Raw genomic sequence first — 22,235 nt, forward strand, 5'->3', positions numbered from 1 at the left:
GAGTAGAAATAACAAGACTTATTCTTACAACCTTCTCCCTGGAGTTACTCCACTGTAAGTGATGCAGCTGCATCAGGGATGATTTTGTCCAGAAGATAATTTTAAAATGAAACAAAACAAATTATAATGACCAATAAGACTAAGCCACATCTATAGGGATCAGTGAATAACCTCTATTCAACCCAGGAGATTCACAGAGCAGTTTGTATACTAGTAGTCTGAAGTATTCCCACAATGGCACTTAAATTCAGGCCTTGACAAGTTTGGGCTGGTTGATATCTGAGCTGACAAGCTCCAAGCCATGGAAAGGCTGGAACAGCATGGTAGCTCACCTTAAGAAATCTCCTGAAGAGAGATGCTAGCTGCTGTGAAAAGGGCTGCATGATGTCTGGGATTTTTTGCAGCCAGCACTCAATGAAGGGCTCTAGTCCCAGGATGCTGGGTTCCAGGTAAACCATGCCACAGCGGGAGACTGTGGCAGGGGAAGCAACAGCCAAATCCTGGACTTCAAACATCATGGTCATGCTCTGGAAATTGCAAAAGGAAAGAAAGGAGGATAAGGATTTGATCATTGCTGATATATCTTTCAGCATAATTTGGTGGAGCTGAAATCTTTTCCTTTGTTGCAGAAGCCCTCTTTTTGCTGTAGTGTAGCAGAGGTCTGGACAACACAGGGATGCTACTGAGACACAAATTTCCATACAAGGCCATCACTGACATCAAGTGGAAAATAAAAGGCAAATCTGTTCCAAGAAAAGGGAAGGAAAACAACAGGTAGCAAAAGCAGGAGGGATGAGTTACCTCTGTCAGCTTGATTATTTCCCCTGAGCTGAGACACAACTTCTTATTGTCATCTAGCACTGTGTTCATGTTCTCAATCCACAAAGCATCAACTGGCCCATCAAACATGTACCACTTCTTGCTGGTGTCAGTGGCTGCAGCTCCCCGCCGGATGAGTGAGGAAAGGATCCCATCTGTCCTGAAAGGTAGGAGGAAGGCAGGGCTTGGCCCATTCTGGTTTTGCTGAAATCAATGGCAAAGCTTCCACCGTATAAGGCAACAGATCCAAAATCTTACTCTGGTTCATATGCCCAAGGATACCTATACCTCACTTGTTGATGAGCTACATAAAAGTCCATTTCATTCTTTTACTGAGATATATTTCAGCCTGAGTGACACCATGAAACAATTTCTTTGGGCATTAGGATCTGGGTTTCATGTCAACTAACTATAAAATGCCAAGCTTCCCTTTAACATCTCTGTCCTCAGTGAAAAGCAAAGAGGCCTTGCTAGCATCCAGTTTGGGTCATAGGCAGGTTATCTGCTCTCTGGAGGTGCCTCTTTTTCTCTGCCAAGCGTAAAGGGAGACAGAACAGCTACTCTGCTAATTCAGTTGGGTAACTATAGGTTACAAGGATGAATCCAGGCTAAAGAGCATGACTCTACCCTCTTTATAACTGAAGCTCCCCATCCCCAGATGCCTGTGAACCCAGGTGGTGCTGGCACTGGTGAGCAGGAGTGCAGACACGTAAGGAATACTGGCTGTTGACAGCACGAACTTAATCTGTACATGGAAACCTGGAGTGCAATTTCCATTCAGGCTCTGGATTCTACTCCTATTATTAAATAATTGTCCGTTGTTTTTACAGAGCTAGTGAATTCCAGGGTATTGTTACTGAGATCAAGGGAAAACAGTCTGTTCTAAAGCTCAGCTGATTAAAACAGATGGATTTGTCTGTAAATACATTTTACATGGCTGCTGTATTTTTCTTTTTGTCATGTTGATGTGCTTGTGTGCTGCCCCTGGATAGAGTCACACCATAAATAAACTGTCAGAGCTTAGCTGGAATATCCTATAAAATGTCCTTCAGTAAATATGCACTAGAGCCCAGGTTGGGAAGCTCTGGGTCTCAGCATCAGTAATGCTTACTTGGTTGCACTTTTCCTAGAGGCAGTTAGTTTCATATTCATTTAGTTTCCCTTGTTTTATACAACACAGTCTTTAGCTTTGCCCCTGAGCAAATGGTGGGTGACAGGGCCAAAGGGAGATTCACACTGCTTCTCGCACCTTAGCTTCTGCATAAAGTGAGCTGCCAAGTCAACCTTAGGTCACATATGGAAACATAAGCAGTAGGACCTGGCTGTCAAGAGGGCAAATGGGCTATTGGTTCTCGCTTCCAAACCATGTAAGCAAGCAGGAGCCCTGGTAACAGGAATGAAATGCCTCTTTATGCCTGAAAGTCACTCCTCATCAGTCAAGGCCACCAGTGTATTTATACAGAACAATTCAAGTGCGCAGTACAGAGGTCACTTTTCTTTAGAAGCAAAGCAAGTGTTTTTAAGCTGCTGTATCTTAAAGCAGGGGCATGGGCTCCAAAGCAATTGAATTATTGTTACACAGTTAATGCTGCAAGCTGAGCTGCAGTAACTGTCTGGGCATGTGCTGGCAGCCGGGCCAAGCACACAATAAAAGATGTCAGCTTAAATCGCTGTGACTGGCTATTGTAGCTTGGTGAGGATAAGGACTTGATCGCTTCTGGTTTTATGCCACTATCCTAAACAGTTCTCAGCCTTGAAGAGAAGACACTCAAGACCAGAAGAAAAGTGTTTCCCATCTGGGAGGAGGGAAAGTAGGTTTTGTACTTTACCACTCATGCGTTAGCAAGTTGAACTCTCCATATAGCTGGCCCATTGTGATGGATTTGGGATTCAGTACAAAGTAGCTGACTGCTTCGTAATTCCCACCACTGGCTGCAGGCTGACCTTTCAATGATGTCATTGCAGCTGCCAGGACTTCATAACTCTGCAAAAGCAGGAAAGCAAGAGAGTTAACTGGCATGGCTCTGTAACAACAAAGCCACTTGCTCTCACAGCAACTGCACTCAAAAGGCAGTAAGAAAGGAAACAGTGAAGGATAATGTCATAGTAAGGAGATACCTGGCTGTATTCACAGAAATGAAGCATTCTAGATGCAGGGGGGGAAGAGGTTAGATCTCCCATGCAAGAGGCCTGAAGCATCTCAAGATGTCAAAGTATGCTTCAGCCTTAGAAATCTGCAGCAGAGTTAATAAGCCTCAGTCTAATCTTCCAACTCAAAAGAGTGAGCTGGTAATATACTTCCCCGTGGCTATAAATCAATACTAAAAGGCAGCATCTTGGTGCCCTGACTTCTATCTGAGAAAAGCTGGAAATGCTGGAGCATGAGTCTTCTGTGAAGCTCAGTGTTCTGCATCACTAGGTAGGTAATGGTTTTCTGGGGCCAGCACAGGGTCTCAACCATACCTTTGTCTTCCCAGAACCTGTTGGCCCCACCAGCATAAGGCCATGACGAACCACAGTGGTTTCGTAGAGCTGGATGCACTTAGTCACAAAACCTGTAGAGGAAGATGATACAGAGTGGGTCAGGGACCAGCTGTCTTTTTCCTAGGGCAGGGCACTGGACTAAAAGCCCAGGCCCAGAAGGAGCTGGCAGAGAGCCTTTCCTCTCACCATCAACATCCTTCAGATTCTCTCTGATGCAGGATTTGCGAATGGCTTCTTCCAGGATACCATAATCAACAGGCTTTTCTCTGATCTTGGGAAACAAATCTGAGACAATACCATTGAAGAGCTTGAGGTCATCCTGCAGGAATTTGGGTACATTGGCATCCCTGATAGCCCGCAGGCAGATCAGCTCCTGCAAAGATTTAAGAACTCAGACTTCAAAGATCCTGCCTCTCTAATAAGGCTGCAGAAAAGGCCACAGAAGTCTATGACAGTGTGAAGTATAAGCACATTTACCTCATTCATAGTAGGATTCTCTCTTTTGAGATTGCCGGCTGTTGAGATAACAGTCTTCACAGCTCTCATCCCAAAGTCATAGTGGTCCTGGGGAAGGCACAGGGGAAACAATGTCATCAGATACAGGAGCATCACCTAAAAAAGACTGAACCTACACATGCACTCAGCAGAGAAGAAAAATGAGGGAATTATGCCTTCAGAACAACTGTCCTTTCCATCCAAGTCTGCTGTCTGGATCCTTCAAACAGCTAACTAGTCCTCAGCTGTACAGACTATGGGTGAGGAAGATGAGAATAACTGTATGACAAAAAATCCTAGATGGAGAGAGAAGTAGGCAGGGCTGCTTGGCTCAACTGTTCTGCCATTGTAATCCTAACTAGGACTGCAAGTGAATGAAATTCTGGCCACAGGAGGAGAAATGAGAATTAGAAAGGAGGGAGGCAGATGAAGAATGGGTACTGTGACCTTTCTGTGATACGCTGTCATGAGGCACCAAGAGAATCATCCAGGTACTTTGTGCCTGTGTTGAGAAAGCCTCACATTCAAAAAACAATCATGGACATTAAGGCATCTACCTGGGTGCTGAGCTGCTCTGACAATAGTTTGAATGTTGTGGTGATCTTCTTTGCAAGGGCTTTGGCTTCATTAAACCCAAAGGAGTACAGTGAGATCTCGGCAATCATGGAGTAATCTGGGACCATCATAGCCACGGGACGAAAAAGAGCCTGAAACATGCAGTTCCAACATGAGATCAAAACACTGTTGTTTCTTGCTTTTCCCAGCAAACTGAAAACACTAAGTATCAATCCTAGACTGTTCAGAGATACCAGCATGAGTGTGCCTGGCACCTCTCAGGGTAGCATCCCTGCAGACTGCAACCTGAAGAGCGCCAGTTGCTTACAGATGTGATTCAAATCTCAAAACTATTCTAGAAACTTTCCAAAAGCATCACATCCCAACCCTTGTCATGGACACACTGCTGGTCTGAGCAGCATCCAGCACCTGTATTGCCCTTCTTCTTTTTGTCTAGGCAGTCTGCGCTCCTTACCTTCAGGTTATCAGGCAGTTCAGTACGCCCAGCATACCCTGGGTTCATTGTGATGAAGACTGCACAGGATGGGACCAGTGGGATCTCTGTGCCTTCAAACATGAAGTGATCCACCTAGAAAATAAAAAAACCATGATCATCCTCAAAGAACAGAGTCTGACCTGCAAATTAAATAACGTAGCAGAATCTTCCAAGAGGAAAACAATGGCTTTCAGTAGTTAAATTATAAAGCATGGACACACAGAGCTGCCCACAACTGCAGTGACTCAATCTGGTCCAGGATTATACAGGAATCCAGTATTACCAGCAATATTTTTCCCTGTTTAAGAAACTGGGCTCAGGGGAGATTTACTGATAATTTTTTTTTTTTTTGGCTCTTGGACAGACTTCTATCCCTCCAGCTGTAAACAACATCTTTCCATTTATTCTGCAGTAGAGTTTGGACCTGAATTAATTCATGGCAGAGAGGGCAAAGAGAAACCTAAATCCTTTTTAAAGCTGTGTAGGTAGTGATTTCAGATGGGGGATAAAGTAATGCAGAAGAATTCACAGAGAGCAAGTTTCTAATTCCAAGCCAAAGTCAAGGAGATTCAGGTCTTAACCCCTCTGAGTCTCCAGAGAACAAAGCAGAGGCTGGCTGCTAGACTGGCTGCTAGCTAAGTCTCTGTGTAAAACCAACAATTCACTTTACGTTGCAACCCTGTGTGTGCATGAGTATGCATTTTTTTGCACATATTGGGTTTTGTGAATCCACTAAAGCTTGGATAACACATTTAGACAAATGTGGTGCTGAGCAGCTCGTGGCAGAATGCTGGCTGCCTTATCACAGCTCCAATTTGCATCAGCTCAGTGGATCTGTATCAGAGCGTCTCCCACACCAAAGTCTGCTGGCACTGCAGCTCAAGCTGAGACGTACTTCAGCCTGCAAGAGTGTGGGCAACTGTGGCAGTACAGACTAGGGTAAAATTACAAAACCCTCTCAGGATGCCGACTATGTAATGGCCTGATATGATGCACCACAGCTAGGGCATTACTCATGGCCCTGCAGCTCAAGTATGTCTGTCTGAGCTGCCCCTGAGCAGTGAAGCTAGTCCTCCATGAAGATGCCCACAAAGACGAGGACTTGCCTTGACTAGCTCAAGTGGAGGATTTGTTTGTCTGTCTTTGCATTCACATGTTCATTACATACCCTCTGCTGCTGTGCTTTCTGAATGGTTGTGATCTGCTGGGCCACCACAGACAGCACCTCGATATCAATGCGGTTGAACTCATCAAAGCAAGCCCATGCACCACAGCTGAGCGAGGAGGGAAAAATGAGGTGAGTCAGGAACACCACACAGGAGAACACTTATATATATATACATATATATATATATAAACTTAAATATATATACACTGGGGAGGCAGCACAGAGACAAGAAGTGAACCTAAAAGGCCCCTAATGCCCCACAGCAGGTAGACACAGTTACAGTGTACTGGTAGAGCGGAAAAGGCTGCAGCCCCTCGCCCTGACTATGCACGACAAGCCATGTGATGAGTAAAAAGGTGCATGGTCCCTGCAAGATGATGGCAATGTCTGATCCTACAGTATGGGACAAATTCCGCACGTTACAGATTCGGGCTTGAAAGAGTTGTCATGTTGAATTCCTGTTTTGTACCTGAGCTGCAAGTGTAGCAGATACAACTTAGACATCTCAAGTCCATTTTTTGGAGCTTGGAAGACTATGTATAAAGCTGGAAGCATGTATATGAGGAAGGTGATCTTCCCACAAGGCACAGTTTAAGAAAGAAGTTAAATTACTTACAAAGAAAACATCTGAGAAAAGAGTAACAGCTTTTGTTGGAGTAACTAATTCAGATTCACCAGTGTGCAACAGACTAATTGGACCAGCTCTGTTTGAAATGTAGAGAAGAGAGAAGCTTCTCTGAGAGGATCCCTCAGGGCTTAGAGCAGTCTCTCTTGGCTGCTCAATTTTGGATACACTCAGCAGATTCTCTCCTTCTTAAGATTAAGCAGCTTGTGGGCTGAATCTCAGTCCAATGTGTATGATATTAAAACAAAGGCCAGAGCTGCAAACATTTGCACAGGTGGATTACTGCATAGTGGATTGGTGCAAAGCATTTTAATTTTGCCTTAAATGAACAGAATCCATTTTTATTTTTTTTTTTTTTTTTTTTTTTTTTTTTTTTTTAATTGGCTCAATTGTTCCTCCCTTCTGGCAGGAATTTTGTAACTTTGCTCATTCTGGAACACAGTAACCCCCTTACTAGGGCTTTGCTTGTTCTTCTGGGCTGCTACAAAAAATATCCACCAATTCCCAGTGGCCAGCATCCCTGTATCCTACCCACTCCTTGATAACGATACACAGCGTTTCCTTATACCTGGCTAATCCCTTGAAAAACTTTCCCATTGCCATGAAGTCAAGCTGGTCAGAGCAGTTGAACACTACAGTTTGGATTGCTAGTGCTTTGCCCAGGTCTTTTGTTGTTTCTGTTTTGCCTGTTCCTGCTGGTCCTGCAGGTGCTCCTCCAAATTTCAGGTGCAGAGCTCCTGTAAGCGTCAGATAACACCTACAACAAAGAAGAGACCAGATGATGAAAAGCCTTTCTGCTACTGATTTCAGTAAGGGAGACATATGATCTACCCAGCTGGAGACAAGCAGGAATCCATCCTTTATTATTCTTCAGAAGCACTTAGATATGCAGCATTCTGCAAAGGAGTTAGCTAAGTGGCCTTGATTAGTATTCATGGGGGCCTGCATGGATAAATCCTTCTGCCACTGGCTACAAATTCACTCTCCAGAAAAAGGACAGTTGCAAAAGGTAAAACTGTTATTACTGCTGCATATTCTAGAGTATTAGATGCCCCTGTCTACTGGTTTGTGGAACAGCTCCTTAGGTATCAGGTGGGCATTTTATAAGAGTCAGAGCACTACATTAAGAATTAGGAGAGTGAAAGCAATCAGTCTGAGCACTGATCACTAGGAATACAGCAGAACCAATGCCAAGGTGTTTCTATGCCCTCATCTCAGGTAGTCCTTCACTGTACAAATGGTTTCTATTTACATACATTAAGCAGTAAGACCGGCATGGTCAGATCCTTGGTTTAATCCTCAGTGAGGTTTGTTCATCCAGAAGAAAAAAGAAAAAAAAAAAAAAAAGAAAAAAAGATACACTTCTTACCCAGAAAACAATCCCCTTACCTGTCAGTGAGGGGTGTGATAACCAGACGGCCACTGTTCCCCAGATACTCATAGCCATAGATAAATTCAGCATTGACCGCTCTGATGTACAGATCCTCCCTCTCCCAGTAGTATCTAATGATGAGTGAACACGACATCAGAAAGATAAACCCTGGCTGGCGACAATACAGCAGCTCATAAGACTACAGCCAGGTTTGGAGACCTGCATGCCAAGAGATTTCCCTCTTGAGAGAAGAAAGGGTAAGGTAACACAACAGGGTGGACGAGATCTCACAGAACCTGAAATTAGGTGTTGTATCAAACATCACACTCCTTGGGCAGGAGCATGGTCTGTCTCGGATGTATCCTGGCATCCTTAGCAGACTTCAATCCCACTCCTCATAGGCATGTTAGAGGCGACTCAGGAATACTGTTTACAGACTATGAAACTCTTGTTTCCATATGTCTTGGACACAGCTGATGGGTAAGGAGAATGAAGACTGGCCAGGGTAGCTACATGAGATTCAACAGTTATGCTCTCTACCTGAGCTGGGAGATCCACTCGAAATCATTCACGCTTGTCACATTCTCCTCAATGAGCTTTGCTGCAACATCCTTGGCGTGGACCTCAATCACAATAAGAGCTGACAATACTGCTCGCTGCATCTTGGACAATTCTCCACGGACAAGGGCAACCAAATCACCCAGCTGGGAAAGGAAAAGAAAGTGCTCTGAAGCAATCCATATCCCAAAGGCCCAGGCTGTACAAACACAATGCAATCAAACTTATGGCATGCTAAGTCCAGATCATAGGCTATGTCCAGGCAACTTCTGCCTCTTCTCTTGTCAGAGATACAAATGACTGCTCAGAAAGCAAACACTGCTCAGGGCTGGCTCAGAGCTGACTTTTACCTACACTGTTACCATGAAAAGAAAGAGGTTACTGGTGAAAAGAAAGAGTTAGAGCCACCATGAAGCCCAGAGCTAATACCTCCCAGGTATTAGATGTGATTAGATGTACAGAACAGATATGAAGGATGCAGTTTTGATTTGATGTCTACTGTCCAACACTTCAGTTCTCCTACCTTTGACTTCTTCGGTGACCCTGGAGAAGTTACCTTTCACCTTGTTTCTGTCTTCAGGTAATGATCATATTAGGAGTCCTGTGGTTTATTGGAGGTTTATGATGACAAATATTCTAATGATTAAGATGATAAATAACCTGTTTTTTCGGCTGGTTTTGAGCTGCACTATGCAGAACTGTGTGTCTTTCTCCCACAGTACTGTCCTGGCTATATTTATAAGTTATCTGAGGTCTGATGATTGAAAAATCTCCATCTGGCAAAATCTCACCCTTATATTCATTTTCATACCTGAGTACTCAGCTGTGGGAAAAGCCTGTTGGACAAATCTCCAGCTTCCAGAGCTTCAGACACTTCCTTTGTCCAGAAAATCTGGCAGCCAGCAATGACCACTTGGCCAGGCCATTGCAAGACCCATGTAGTACGTGGAGCCTTAAAAAAGAAAAAAACACCAACCCCCCCCACCAAGGTGGTAAGACAATGATTTTTGTTTTTATATCTACATCTCCCTGCTCTGAGATGCGTGATTCACAAATAAGAACTGAGTTCCTGTCTGAGACGCTTTCCTTTGTTTTTCCTCCAGTTGCTGTGAAGAAATCTTCAGGCAGAGGCTTTCTGGACACTGGGTACAGCAGGTACCTTCTCTCCACTGTGCCATCTGCAGGTTAGTAACCAGTAACAAGTGGCCAGCAGCAGGTGAAGAACAGGAATCTGTGAGACCCAAAAGAATGTTTCCCCGCCTCTGACCTGTTCTGACTTTCCTAGTTTCAAATTTTCAGACCGAGTAGAAAACAGTAACAGAAATATTTGAGGCCTTTTCATTTCTTAGCCTTTCTGCCTCCTAGACCCAAAGAAAAATTTACATTTTCTAGCAGCATAGCTTTTACACAGAAACCAGAGCCAAGATGCAACCTCTATGCATTGATTGAAACCAATAGTTCATGTGCCTTGGTTACTTTTAGAAGCCCCTAGCACACTGTGTGAGACATGAGAGAAGAAGAAGATCCTTATAACGAGGAAATTGCCTGGAGAGAGAAATAGATGTGGATTTGTACAGGGTTGTTCTATGATATCAGGCAGTGCTCCGTGGCCACTGAGTGAGTGTGCATTCTTCTGGACAGTTAGGTGCTTGCTCAGCTGCACATTCTGCACTTGACCCACACACAACTGGATTGAAGATTGTATTTTAAAACTAATAGACTATCACAAATTCACCAGCCCCATCATCACTGGTGACCTCTATGGCAAGCCTAGAACCATCAGAGACCTATCAGTCCGTGATAAAAAACTCTTACCTCTGGATAAACACCAATTGATCTTTCTATGTTGTCCCGTACACTGGCCTTCATGGATTTCTCCACTTCCAGCAGCCAGTCCTCCACATTGTCAGTGGGATAGATGGGAACAAAGAGCTTCACCTCTTCTCCTTCGGCAGAGTACATGTGTGTGATCTGTAGGTCCTCCTGGAACAGTAGCTAATGGAAGAAGCACAACAGGAGATGTGAATGGAGGATTTCCTTTCTATCCTTGCCTCCCTGCCACTGGAGGACAGCGAGGCTATAGCGGTGTATGCACATTACAAATCCACTGCTAAACTTGGCTGTCAGTAGTGATAATAAAGTGTGCGACAGATGTGCAAAATGACCTCTCCAAAAAATGGAGGATGATTGTATGAAAACAGAAATTCACACCACTGGTTTAACTTGAGTGAAGCAAATCAAATTATAGGTAGGATGAGCATTTCTCATTGCCTGTCTAGCATTCAAACCCTTGATTCCTGTTCAATTCTGTAGATTCAAATCATTTCCCTTGAGGTCACAGTGCCTGGTTTTAAGAGTAAAATTTTAACAGCTTCTTCAGTGCCCCAGCATATCACTGAAAGTCTCCTTATTTATTCCAATGGCTTTGCACCAGGTTTCTAGCTCAATTTCCTTTCTATTTTCCCAGCTAATGACTAGGAGATTGGTTTTAGTGTCTGAGTATTGTGGTGGTGTGATCTGTGACTAGCCATGGAGTCTGAAGTCTATTAGGAATAATAAAGAGGAAAGATAGCCGGGTTAAGCCCAGCTCCTAAGTAGGGATGAAGGCAGAAACTTAATTTAGTTCAGGCTTGCTCGCTCTCTCCCTCCTGAGGCTTTCAGCAAGAGTGGGATTCCATCCCAACCAGGTGCCTGTGAGTAGACAGCTAAGTCTGAGCTACTTCTCTTGGCCTCCATGGTGAGATGGACAGACACGTCCAGAGGGAGTGTCCTCTCTTCCTAAGATAGGTACCTCAGGGAATTTCTCCAAGTTTCCCTTTGCAGATGCCTATTTCCTCCACATTGTCTTAAGGGCAATTGAGGGTTCTCAGTTCATGGGCAGACATCTGGGTTTGAAATGTCTAAAGTAAGGTTGCTTGAATCTCACTTTAGGGCAGGGAGTACCTTTCAATGCCTACATACAGTTACAGGTTTCCAGGAAATACACATCCACACAACAGAATGTGAACACTCCTCCAGACCTCAGAACACCTCCAAGTTCCCATGACACCAGCTTTTCAAAGATGGCCCAAACCCTAGCATGCTTGCTTTGCCTACCTGTGCAATATTCTCAAAGCATTTGCGGAGGTGAGGTTGTACGGCAGTGGGGTCTTTCGTCTGAGACAGTATTTCTAGCAGCTCATCATCTGAAAGGAAGTAGAACCTAAAAACACAAGAGGGAACCATGAGGGGAGGCTCTCTTCACTGCAGCATCAGGGGCTACGTGCTGGCAAGCTGAGGAACAAGACTATGGCTAGAGACACTGTTTCTGACTGCCCACTGATCTCTTTGTATTTGTGTAGGAGATTAGCAGACACAGTCCAGCCATCTACCTTTCTGTAGAGACAGACTTCTCCATCTGCAGAAGTCAGTTATTCCCATGCAGGGTGGGTTTAAATGAGTATCAAACAACAGAAGCATTCCTTCAGGAACAAGGGACTGAGTTACATGGAGGATTTTATTGCACCCCATCCTTTCTAGACAAAAATGAGAGGCACAGATACGCAACGATGCTACCAGGCTGCCCTTAACTCACATTTGTGTCTGCCTCGTTTTCTCCCCATCAGATGGCAGCATTGAAAGGCACAGCCTTACTTATATTTGCAGTCTCGTGACAATATCCTAAGCTTAGATTGTTTTCCTCTTTCTTGGCAGAGTTAACTGGAGTGAGCCTCTCATTTCATATTTTCTAAACCAGAGAATGTGGTCCCGCCCACTAAAATTTGGGATTACCTGGGAAAAGCACTTCTCTTAGTCTCCAGATATTCACTCAGCCCTTTCTGCACAAGTTCAAGTAGTTTGTTACATTTTTGCAGGTTCTCCAGTAGCACAGGATCAGGGCACAAAGAAATCACCTATAAACAGAATGGAGAAGAGAAGAGAATCACTATTCTGAGCATGTGGGAGATAGGGCAGTGGAGATAATTGGGCTGCCCAGTGATGTTGCTGATAAGATTTAAATGAGTCACTCAGAGGAGTACTTTCACAGGGATTTGGAGAGGTGTGAGCTTTGTGGGCAAGGGGGGGAAACAGTGTTTATGGATGTGACAAGCACATTTCTGGGTTCTCCTAAACACCAAAATGTGTAATATGGAATATAAGCGGTGATGGAGTCCTGGGAAGCAGAGACTGGAGAACAGAGGAAAGCAGAACATTGTGAAAACAATGGCTCTCAATTTAAAGAGTCAGTCTTGAGGAGGAATTGAAGGACTTACCTTATGGATTATGATTGTAACAGGGCTGGTTACAAGAGTCATAGGAGGCAGGGAGTCTGTGTGCTGAGGAGAAGGTATCTGGTGGGGTGGACAGCTTGGCGCAAGGCATCTCAGGGAATGACTCTGTCCATTTGGACACCAGAACGACAGGCCAAGTTCCAAGAGAAAAGACCTAGCACACTGCCCTGGGCAAGGATGCATGGTTTATACAGTGCTGCTCAGGCCCACACCACTACAAAAATGATGACTCAAAGGCAGTCCTTGTGTGAGCACATCTCCAAGGAGTTTGGGATACCTGCACTGGCTTTCATCAAAGCACATACCTCAGGGTTTTCATTAGCATTCTTCATGATGTTCCTCCAGTCCCTATCCATGGCCTGGTAGCGCTGGCTTTCCAATGGGAGCTGTCTTTTGATGTCCTCTGACCTAAAGATTGGCTCCAAGTAGAGCCAAGAACGCTGGCACTTCAGCCATTCCTCTAGGACATCCTAGTGGGAAGCAAGAAAAGCGTATCAGGACACCACGCTATGAAGATGTTCAATAAAACCATTCAAACTGTGCACCAGAATGGATTTAAAATAAGGAGGGGGGGTGGGGGGTGGGGTGGGAAGAGATGATGCTGCACTTAAGACCTTTCATAATTCTAAAATCTATCTGCAGCAACAGAGGCTGGAATTTCCTTCCCAAATAATTAACAATTTCCTAGCAATCTCCTAGTCTCCTTTGCTAACTGTTGTCAGCAGGCACCAAAATCAACACTCACTAGTTTAATGGGGGTAGTTTAGAAACATGTGCAAGCCAATACTAAACCTCAAAGGGTCTTTGTGGTGCTAGGTCAAATTGCTGTGGCTAGTGTTTCTGTATTTTACAAAAGATGGCACAACGTGAGCACACAGTTAAAATGGGGATTTTAAAAGAGCTTTTTGGGGGAAGAATAATGACAAATAAAATATGCCAGATCTGCAGTTCTGTCATATCCTTTCTCCTGCCTGGTGTACCTCAGCCTCAGTCTTGACTATGAAATAACCCATGAAAAGATCTTTGAACAGCACTCTGAAATAAGAGCATGAATGAAAAGCTAAACATTTAATTTAGACATCAGACAGGAAATCCTGTTTGTCAGGCATTCCAAGGAGCAAGAGAATTAGGTTGGAAGAACATCTTCCTCCTCCATTTTCAGGCATGGGAGGCTGGAAGGTATGGGGAACCTTCCCAGCATTGCAAAGCGGTGCAAGTGTTTGACTCCCTTTCAGACTGCCTTAGTCACACAGCACTACAGTTCCTTGAGCACAGGCAGCCACCTGACCTAGCAAAAGGTGGGGTTTTCCAGCAATACAGACAACAGTGTTTGCCATACTCCATCGGCTAACCTGATAAGCCACTTCTCAGAAGCTGATTCATGGGCCTTTAGTGAAAGGAATGAATGCAATCAAAAGAATGGGCAGGAAAGGCAGGATGAAAACATGGACATCACCACAGCCAAACCCACAAAGTAAATAAATGGGTTTCCCCCATGTCACCTACCATCTTAGGGCTTAGAGTAGATTTTCTGTATCCTCACGAGGCAAGGCTAGCATCTGGTAGCCCAAGGCCCAAGCACACCCAGATGGTAAGCACCAATAAACAGAATAAGGTAGTTATGAATAACAGATAACAATGCTGCTGTGCAAACACCAGCATCTACACAGAGTTCTCCAGACAGATGCTTGTATTGGAATTCTCCTCCTGCAGCAAAATGCTATTTTGCTGGCTGAGTCCTGTTGGGTGCTGAGCACTAAGTCTCTGGTTTGCTGAAGTAGTGCTGGCACGGTCTGCCAGATCCTGCCCTAAACAGCAGTCTTCCACATGCGTTCCTACACTGAGATGTGAATGATTAGCACGGATTTTACTGGGCCTGTAACAATCTGTAAGGTCCACTTAGTTTAATATGATTACAGACGCCAGAACAGGACTATTCACAACAATGGGAGAGTCATGGCCCCACCAAAATAGGCAGCAAAAGAGCTGGAATTTCATCGCTACTGTTTGCAGAATAAGGCTCTGAGTCTATCCCCTCTTCTACTAGAGTCAGAGGGCTTTTGACAGGCCCTTTTCCCCACTAAAGACTGATGTTTTCTTCATCGTTGTCCTCCCAGTTCCCTAGCAGCAACTACACAGTGCCCATGTTCAAGCATGGCCGCCCAGCGCAGCCCAGCTGCCTGCCTTCACCATGTGCAGTTAAGAAACTGATACCTGTGTCATCTTCAGTTTATTTTCCCATGTGCTCATCCTTTCCTCGAAAGGTTTCTTGAATGGTGAGAAGGACATGCTCTGAATCATGACAATGTGATCATCTAGGAGCTGAGAAGCTTCATCAGTGTTTCTCAGAATAAAGGTATCTGTGTCTTTGTAAAGTACCACAGTAAATAAGAAAGAACTCCATTCACTCTCAATCTTGTCGAGTGCCTGAAACAGAGGGACAAACAATCTAATTTTCAGATACAACTGTACAATGGTTATCTCAGTTTCCACAACTTTCTTAATGCCCCTCTCTAGCAACTGACAGATTTTTGCTCTTGTATTCCACTGGAATCTGCAGCTGGGTATTTTATACATGACATACTCAGCAACAGCATGTTTCCTCCGCATTGCCCATGGACTCAACACCTCAACGCTGTCCTGAAAGCAACACCTGGAGGGAAAAAAGGGCAATTTCATCCCCAGGCCCATATATGCTCCTAGATGTACAGAGGCTGCCAGCAAAGTGCCTATTAATGATTATGGTTAATGATGGCTTTGTGAAAGGTGTAGCTGTCCATTAGGAACTCACCTAAGATTTCAGAGAACAAAAGCTGTCAGAAGGTAATGACTTTCAATCAGGACCATCTTAGGCCACATCTGAACTGGTGAGCTGAAGCTGAAAGACTATCTAACCTATGAACCTCCAGAGACAGCAAGTCTTCCCTGCACATTTACTGTGCTAAAGAATTTGCTACCTCTGTTTCCAGTCACAGCTCCTCTCCTTGACATAACAGAATGCAGACAATCAATTTATTTTAAATTAAACAGTCACTAATCCCACAGTGTGGTGTGAGAGCCAACCAGTGGATTAGCATAACTGTCAGGCAGCACAGTTATCAAATTCTGAATTTGAACACTGAAATTCCACACAAAGCAAAACTATTTCTTCTAGTGTTTGAACTCAGTTGCGTGGCCATTGCTCCCCTCTCCAAGGGCAGCAGCCTTTTTACTTATGCTGCAGAATATGTCTAATGCTCTGGAACAACAAGGAACATTACCCAGGGCAATGACTGCCTGCTCAACGTATTTGAGAAGCAACCAAAGACACAGCAAGTCCCATTCCCCTCACCTTCTCAATAGCATATTCCTTGCCAGCTATCTCAGCTACTTTGGTAATGCTCTTGATATGGTCCAGCAGGTTCATGTCCAAGCAGTGGCCAACTGTCAGGCTGGGTTCTAGCTTGATATCGACGTTTGTGTCTTCCCACAGCATTTCCCAGTGCCGGTTTCTCATACCAGGATTGCACAGCCCTTGAATTAAGGGGATGTATAGTCTGAATTCTTCGATCTTGTCTCGGAAGTCCATTGCCACACCCTGGCAGGCTTTCAGGGAGAAAAACAGAACATCAGCAATGACAGTGCGTGAGGAAGTCACCTTAAGGAACTTACAAGAAGTTGTCTAAAGCCCGATTTGCTTGTAGACACATGGTATGGGGTAGGTAAGCAGCAGGAGAGAGCACTAGAGAATGCAGGTTGAAGTAATGAGGACACAAAGGCACTCTCTACGTGGCTACTAAGCAAGGATTCAAGCCCACTTTCAGAAGCAGACCCATTAGCCAAAAGTCTGTAAGAGGTAATTCCATGCTAAGATTAAGTGCTCCTTAGCCCAGAGCTCCCTGGAAGAGGAGAAGCATTAATTTAATTATTTGAAGCTCCATCTGCCAATAGATATTTTAGAAGCTCTGGTCATCATTACAAGATCTTCACACTTCCTTAACAAGACTGGGTTGTGAGTTATCTCACGCCCCAGCTCTGGCCATGTTAAACGGATGGACACTGTACAAAGGAGCTAGAAGCAGGCTAGGATCATAGCCAGCTGTGGAAATGGAAAGTGCAGGAGAGACTCTGCCAGTCTGTGGCCGCATTAGAGCCAAAGGTACTTCTGCCTCATAGGAAGGACAAAGTCAAGGAAAGAGCTTTGCTCTCTGGGGGCGCCCTGGAAGCCCATGTCTCTGCACTGTTCACATCCTGCCCTTTTTCAGCTTGTGCTATTGTAAGCAAAGCAATGGACAGGCAAAAAGCATAGGACTTGCTTCCCTTCCAAAATCTAGCTACAGCATGTGCCTCCTTTTACTGCACCCTGCGTGGTCACACTGCACACTCACAGCAAGGATGTGACCATCTCACACTCCCTGCCGGGTGGTATGCAAAGACAAGGCAGACTCAAGGACGAAGCGTATATTTTACCAGGTGTCAGGGAATATTGCAATGAATATGAGCAGGTATTCTTAGTATTTCTGTTTACCATAATGATTCATAGTTACTCACGCATCCACTCATCACCTCCTCCATTGGGGCTGATTCATGGCATTGTTTAAGAGCAAGTTCAAGTTAAAAAGGATGAATCAAAAATCTCCCACTGCAAAATATATTTCAATCTAAGCCATCTGGCAGGAGATTTTAGAATTAGCTCTAAAGAATGACCAACACATCTCTGAGAATCGTGGAATGGGAGGTTAAGCTCCAAATGAAGTCTCAATTCCAGCTTTACTAGGAGGCATGATGAAAAGACCTTCACATGAATTGCAAGGGTGGATGTGATCATTTAAACTTCACACACATTCAGGCAGGAAGGAAAATTGTTGTTACATTCCACAGATCATTTCCAGATTTTGCAATTTCATTTTACTCATAACAGAATCAAGACCTCTTCTGGTTTTCCATTAAATTCATTGGCCAATAGAGAAAATAAGATTGGCCAAGAAAACAGCACCTGGAAGACGCAGATTCAAGTTCCTTTGCTGCCTGACTTGCACAAGGGCTTAAACCCACATGTCTAGCCACTGGGCTAGATAGTAATTCTCTATGACTAGTCTGGATCATTTTACTTTATATAAATGAGTAAATATTAACGGCAACATAAGAGGGTGGCTTTTATTTCAGTACTGTCTTGGGAATTAGGTATAAAAGGGATTTGCAGCCTGGTTGTTTCCATGCCAAACTGGTACTTCAAGCAGCAAACTAGCATCTAGATGTGAATCATCATAGTTCCAGAAAAAAAGTGGAAAATAACTTTGCTAGCATTTTCTCAGCTGGCTCTAATATACACAACACATCCATGTGACAACCTAACAATCCCTGTTCAGAGCACCCTGTGACATGCCTCACATCAAAATGCTGATAGGCACCAACTTTCCCAGACTGCGTATCTACCTGGTGAATCCTTGAACTGCTTCACGCATCTCTGCATTGTCTTAAAAGAGTCACTGACATTCTTTTCTAGCTGCTCAGCCTCAATTTGCACGAGAGGATCATTCATCCATTTCTCGTACCACTGCATCCAGTCTGACACTGTAGTCCAGAGGTCATAGTATGGCTGGAAGTCCTTAACCATCCTGGATAGTTTGCTGTACTTTGGAAAAAGAGAAAAAGGAAGCATAAGCAGCAAGCGTATTCTTCTCTGGATGACAGCTTGCATGTCAAAAGGCCAAAAAAGGCACAAATCTTTTTTTGAATCTCAAGCAAGCAATGTGACGTGTACTTCAAGAAGGTGTGTCAGACTACCTTCTCTTGGGACCACAACACAGATTCCAGGGGAGAGCAACTAGCAGAGCTAAGCTTTACACATTCAGGCCTGAAAGCATCCATTGGAGCTGTGCCTGCACCATGTCTGGCATGGAAAGCACTCTCCCCACTTGCCTCTACAAATGCTCTGCTGCAGAATGGGGAGATTTTGATAAGCGGTCCACACACAATCAGTGAAAACACACACGGCACATCATACTGAAACTTGGCTCCTTACAGTGAAGGAGTAACCACAGACTGAGAGGCAGGAAAGGATCATGTGAACTCCTACTTCCACTCTGCATCCAGACTAGGCTGGACATGGATGACAAGGATTCATTGGCAGCTGAACAGCTACAGGCAAAACGAGTGTCTGCAACTACATAAACTCTTGCCTTAGGAGAGCAGGCTATACTCCGAGCCCAGGCAGCTGCTGCACACCACTGTGCAAACAGTCTCATTCACGTCTATAACTGCAGTAACAGCCTTACAGAAACCGATGCATCTCAACTGCTGCTTCAAGACCTTCCCCATCCAATTCCTCCTCATTAACATCACTCAGATCTAAGTGTGGGCACACATAATCTCTCACAGAAGCTCAGGCCCATGAGCAGCCTTCCACATTCACCTGGGATCAGCTCTTCTGCAGCACAGTGGTGTAACGGAGCACTGTGTCACACTACAGGACCACGGACCAGTTCACCAGATAAACCAAAGGAGCATGAAGGACTCCTTCCTGAGGAACTGTGTCTCGTTACTTGCCCTACCTACCACCTAGAAGTCCCAACAAAGATTAGGGTCCAGTAGGTACAGGACCTGACACTTACATTAGTAACTTTCATCCCAAAGATTCTCTCCCTGCTGTTGTAGAGGATTGCCAAATTCTGAAGCTCCTTCAGCTGCTTCCTGACCTGCCTTGTTTTCTTAGCCAACTCATGAGCTTGGTTAACGTCTGCCTGGATGGAAAATCCACCTACAGTCAGCTGGAAGAGAAAGGGCAGGCATAAGATGTAGCTCTGAAGCTGAGTGCTGCCTCTGGAGATGTCAGCTTCCCAGTGTGCTCTTTTGTTACAATCAAAGGCAAGATTTTTATCCTCACAATTTCACCTCCCCCAGTCCAATTCCATGTCTGTTTAGACCACAATGAAAGTGGTGAGGAGAAGCAATAAGCTCTGGTCAGGTGGTTGAAAGTGCAAATGTGATGACTAGCTGCTTTTCATTTTCCTGACAATAGTTAATCCCTGAGGAGTAGGAGCAGTAAGTCTGTGCCCAGATTTCTTGCTACTGAATTTATACTGTCATTAGTTACAGAACCGGTGAAGTGAAAATGATAGCTCTACTAGGTCACTCAGTTTGTTTTCAAGAATTGTTTAACAACACATGTCCAGAGCTTCTCTAATAACCTTTCTGTTTTGTTTTGGTGGTTTGGTTTTCTTTGTTTGTTTTGGGCTGTTTGTTTAGTTGCTTTTTTTAATCCAGCAGTGGGGTATCATCATTTTGGGAGGCTATTTCTAAGATAATCTAGGTCACTGATTGCAGCCTTTCCAAGATGGCACTTTTTTTCTGTATTTAAGAGTTTCTGCTGAAAAATAAAACTCAAACTGTTTCAGCAGAAACCAGAGGTATCTCAGCTCCAGAACTCTGCTATGGTTTCAGGGTCTTTCATGCAAGATGAGTCCATGACTGAATGCTGTATTTTTCCCCTTGATGACAACACATCACGGGAGATGCTCTGCAGGGCACTGAGTACACAAGAAAAAATAGGAGATGCATCTGTTGCCCAAGCACCAAGAATCAGAATACTGTATCTCAGTGAACAACTTCCCAGTGAAAAATCAGTATTTCTCCAAAGAGTATTGTCTCTCACACAAAACCAGAACTCAATCAAAAGCCCAACTTCCAATAAAAACCAGGGGGAGTGTGGTAATTTTTGGTCCAACAGTACATTGACCTAAAAACTCATCTGACTAAAATCTCATCTGAAAGTTTCCCACCTGGCTGACCACAGGAGCTTCAAGGCTCCCCTTCTCTGGGCAGTATATTGTCAGGGGCTTAATACCTGCATCTCCTCCAGTTTGTCTTGAAAGCCATTCTGATCCACGATGTGGATTTTGCGAAATTTGTCTTCATCCTCCAGGTGCTGGAGCCGAACGGACTCAGCTTGCATAGTTATTTTCAGCGGCCAGTAACTTGCAGCCCACCTGCACTCACATGATGTAACAAACCAAGCCAACCAACCAACCAAACAAAAAAAAAACAACAAAAAGAAAAAAAAAGAGGAGAGGGAGAGAGAAGCTTTTAGAGCATATGTTTGAAATGCTGAAAATAACAGAATGAGAAAGCCAAATCCCACCAAACAAGGAAGCTTTACAACAACAGAAACACATGTGGTTTCAACAAAACATTTTTTTTTCCAGCTTGTCTTGTTGATATGCAGTCCTTGTGACTAGGCTATTCAATTGGAGAGGGCTGGGGAGAAGTGGAGGGCCTTTTTAAAAGGAACAAATCCACTATGTTGCTGAAAAGCTAGGAGACAGCAAAATAACAGTTGGCATCCAGAGGGAATGTCTGTCTTTGAATGCATTCACAAGGAACTGAAAAAAAAGGGGGTCACAGTCTTGGCTTGTGGCTTTTCAGGGCTACTGAAAAAGCCAGTCTCCTGTTAAGCAGGGCAGCGAGGGGCCAGGCTAACCCAGATACAGTGAAGCCCTGGATAGCAAGGCTTCTGCGGCGTGCCCTGGGGAGGGCAATGCAGACACAGGGAAGGCTGCACAAAGTGACTGCTCACACCAGGGCAGGTTTCTTGGTTCTTGCTCAGCCATAGTCCACCCATTCCTCCATTTGGACTTCTTAGCTTGTGTGCCATGCCAGACGCAGGTTTTGGAGCATTAGATCACACCACTCCCAGCACCTGGGGATGCAGCAGTCTCCTACTAGTTCTGCATCTGCCTGTTCTGGTCAGTAAGCATACAGCTACCTCTATGCTAAGCTGCCCTAGAGCTGAGCTCTTTCCTGCAACTTCTGTGGGGTTTTTTGCAGCATGCATCCCATGTTTCTAGTTTTAGGAGCACTCTGCAGAAACTCACTCAGGTTGTACACTGGGTCAAACCCATGTCATATAAGAGGTGCTTCCAGGGCTGAGCTGACTTCAGAAGCTGTGTGACTGTGTGTGTGAGCCGACTCTGCTACTGGGGCATAGTCAGGCCCCAATCTGAACAACATAGCCAAAGACAAAACTAAGAGGAGACTGCATAGAAAAGAAATGCAGTAATAATACAGGGTTCAGGTTCTTTCCTAGTCCTAAAAAACCCTGCAAATGTTTGTTAATTTTCAGACACAGACTAAAATGTATGCTTTGAGACCTTGTAAATGTCTCAAAAAAAAACAAGAGAAAAGAGCTTTAATACATTAAACAGGTTAATAGCTACCAGTTTGCCTTGCCCCAGGCCAGAAGGCAGCATGAACCCACGCTTCTTCTCTATAAACTTCATTTCAAGAATTCAGTGCTTATATTGCCTGAGAGGCACTTAGAAGTTCTGCTGGAGTCCCTGACAGACACATAGCCCCTGAAGCACTGAGAATGGTAATTGCTGCAAAGTGTCCCACTTTGACAGTGGGATGCTCAC

The 22,235-nt window shown here is 44.4% G+C and overlaps 1 protein-coding gene across 1 annotated transcript in view; it reads right to left on the bottom strand.

The window, feature by feature from the left end:
• Positions 1-22,235, bottom strand: part of DNAH1 (dynein axonemal heavy chain 1) — a 68,040-nt gene that overhangs the window by 29,459 nt on the left and 16,346 nt on the right. The window contains exons 16-37 of the mRNA XM_040593388.1: positions 20,669-20,810; positions 19,437-19,592; positions 18,259-18,457; positions 16,175-16,428; positions 15,058-15,270; positions 13,149-13,313; positions 12,344-12,465; positions 11,669-11,774; positions 10,388-10,567; positions 9,384-9,524; positions 8,555-8,718; positions 8,032-8,145; positions 7,211-7,399; positions 6,018-6,123; positions 4,829-4,942; positions 4,356-4,505; positions 3,781-3,867; positions 3,490-3,676; positions 3,278-3,374; positions 2,649-2,801; positions 802-979; positions 333-527 (exon numbers count right to left, since the gene is read on the bottom strand). Of these exons, the coding sequence (XP_040449322.1) occupies positions 333-527; positions 802-979; positions 2,649-2,801; positions 3,278-3,374; positions 3,490-3,676; positions 3,781-3,867; positions 4,356-4,505; positions 4,829-4,942; positions 6,018-6,123; positions 7,211-7,399; positions 8,032-8,145; positions 8,555-8,718; positions 9,384-9,524; positions 10,388-10,567; positions 11,669-11,774; positions 12,344-12,465; positions 13,149-13,313; positions 15,058-15,270; positions 16,175-16,428; positions 18,259-18,457; positions 19,437-19,592; positions 20,669-20,810 (3,412 nt within the window). The remainder of the gene's footprint in view (positions 1-332; positions 528-801; positions 980-2,648; positions 2,802-3,277; positions 3,375-3,489; positions 3,677-3,780; positions 3,868-4,355; positions 4,506-4,828; positions 4,943-6,017; positions 6,124-7,210; positions 7,400-8,031; positions 8,146-8,554; positions 8,719-9,383; positions 9,525-10,387; positions 10,568-11,668; positions 11,775-12,343; positions 12,466-13,148; positions 13,314-15,057; positions 15,271-16,174; positions 16,429-18,258; positions 18,458-19,436; positions 19,593-20,668; positions 20,811-22,235) is intronic.

This window comes from Falco naumanni, chromosome 4, assembly GCF_017639655.2.
Source record: "Falco naumanni isolate bFalNau1 chromosome 4, bFalNau1.pat, whole genome shotgun sequence".
Lineage (NCBI taxonomy): Eukaryota > Metazoa > Chordata > Aves > Falconiformes > Falconidae > Falco > Falco naumanni.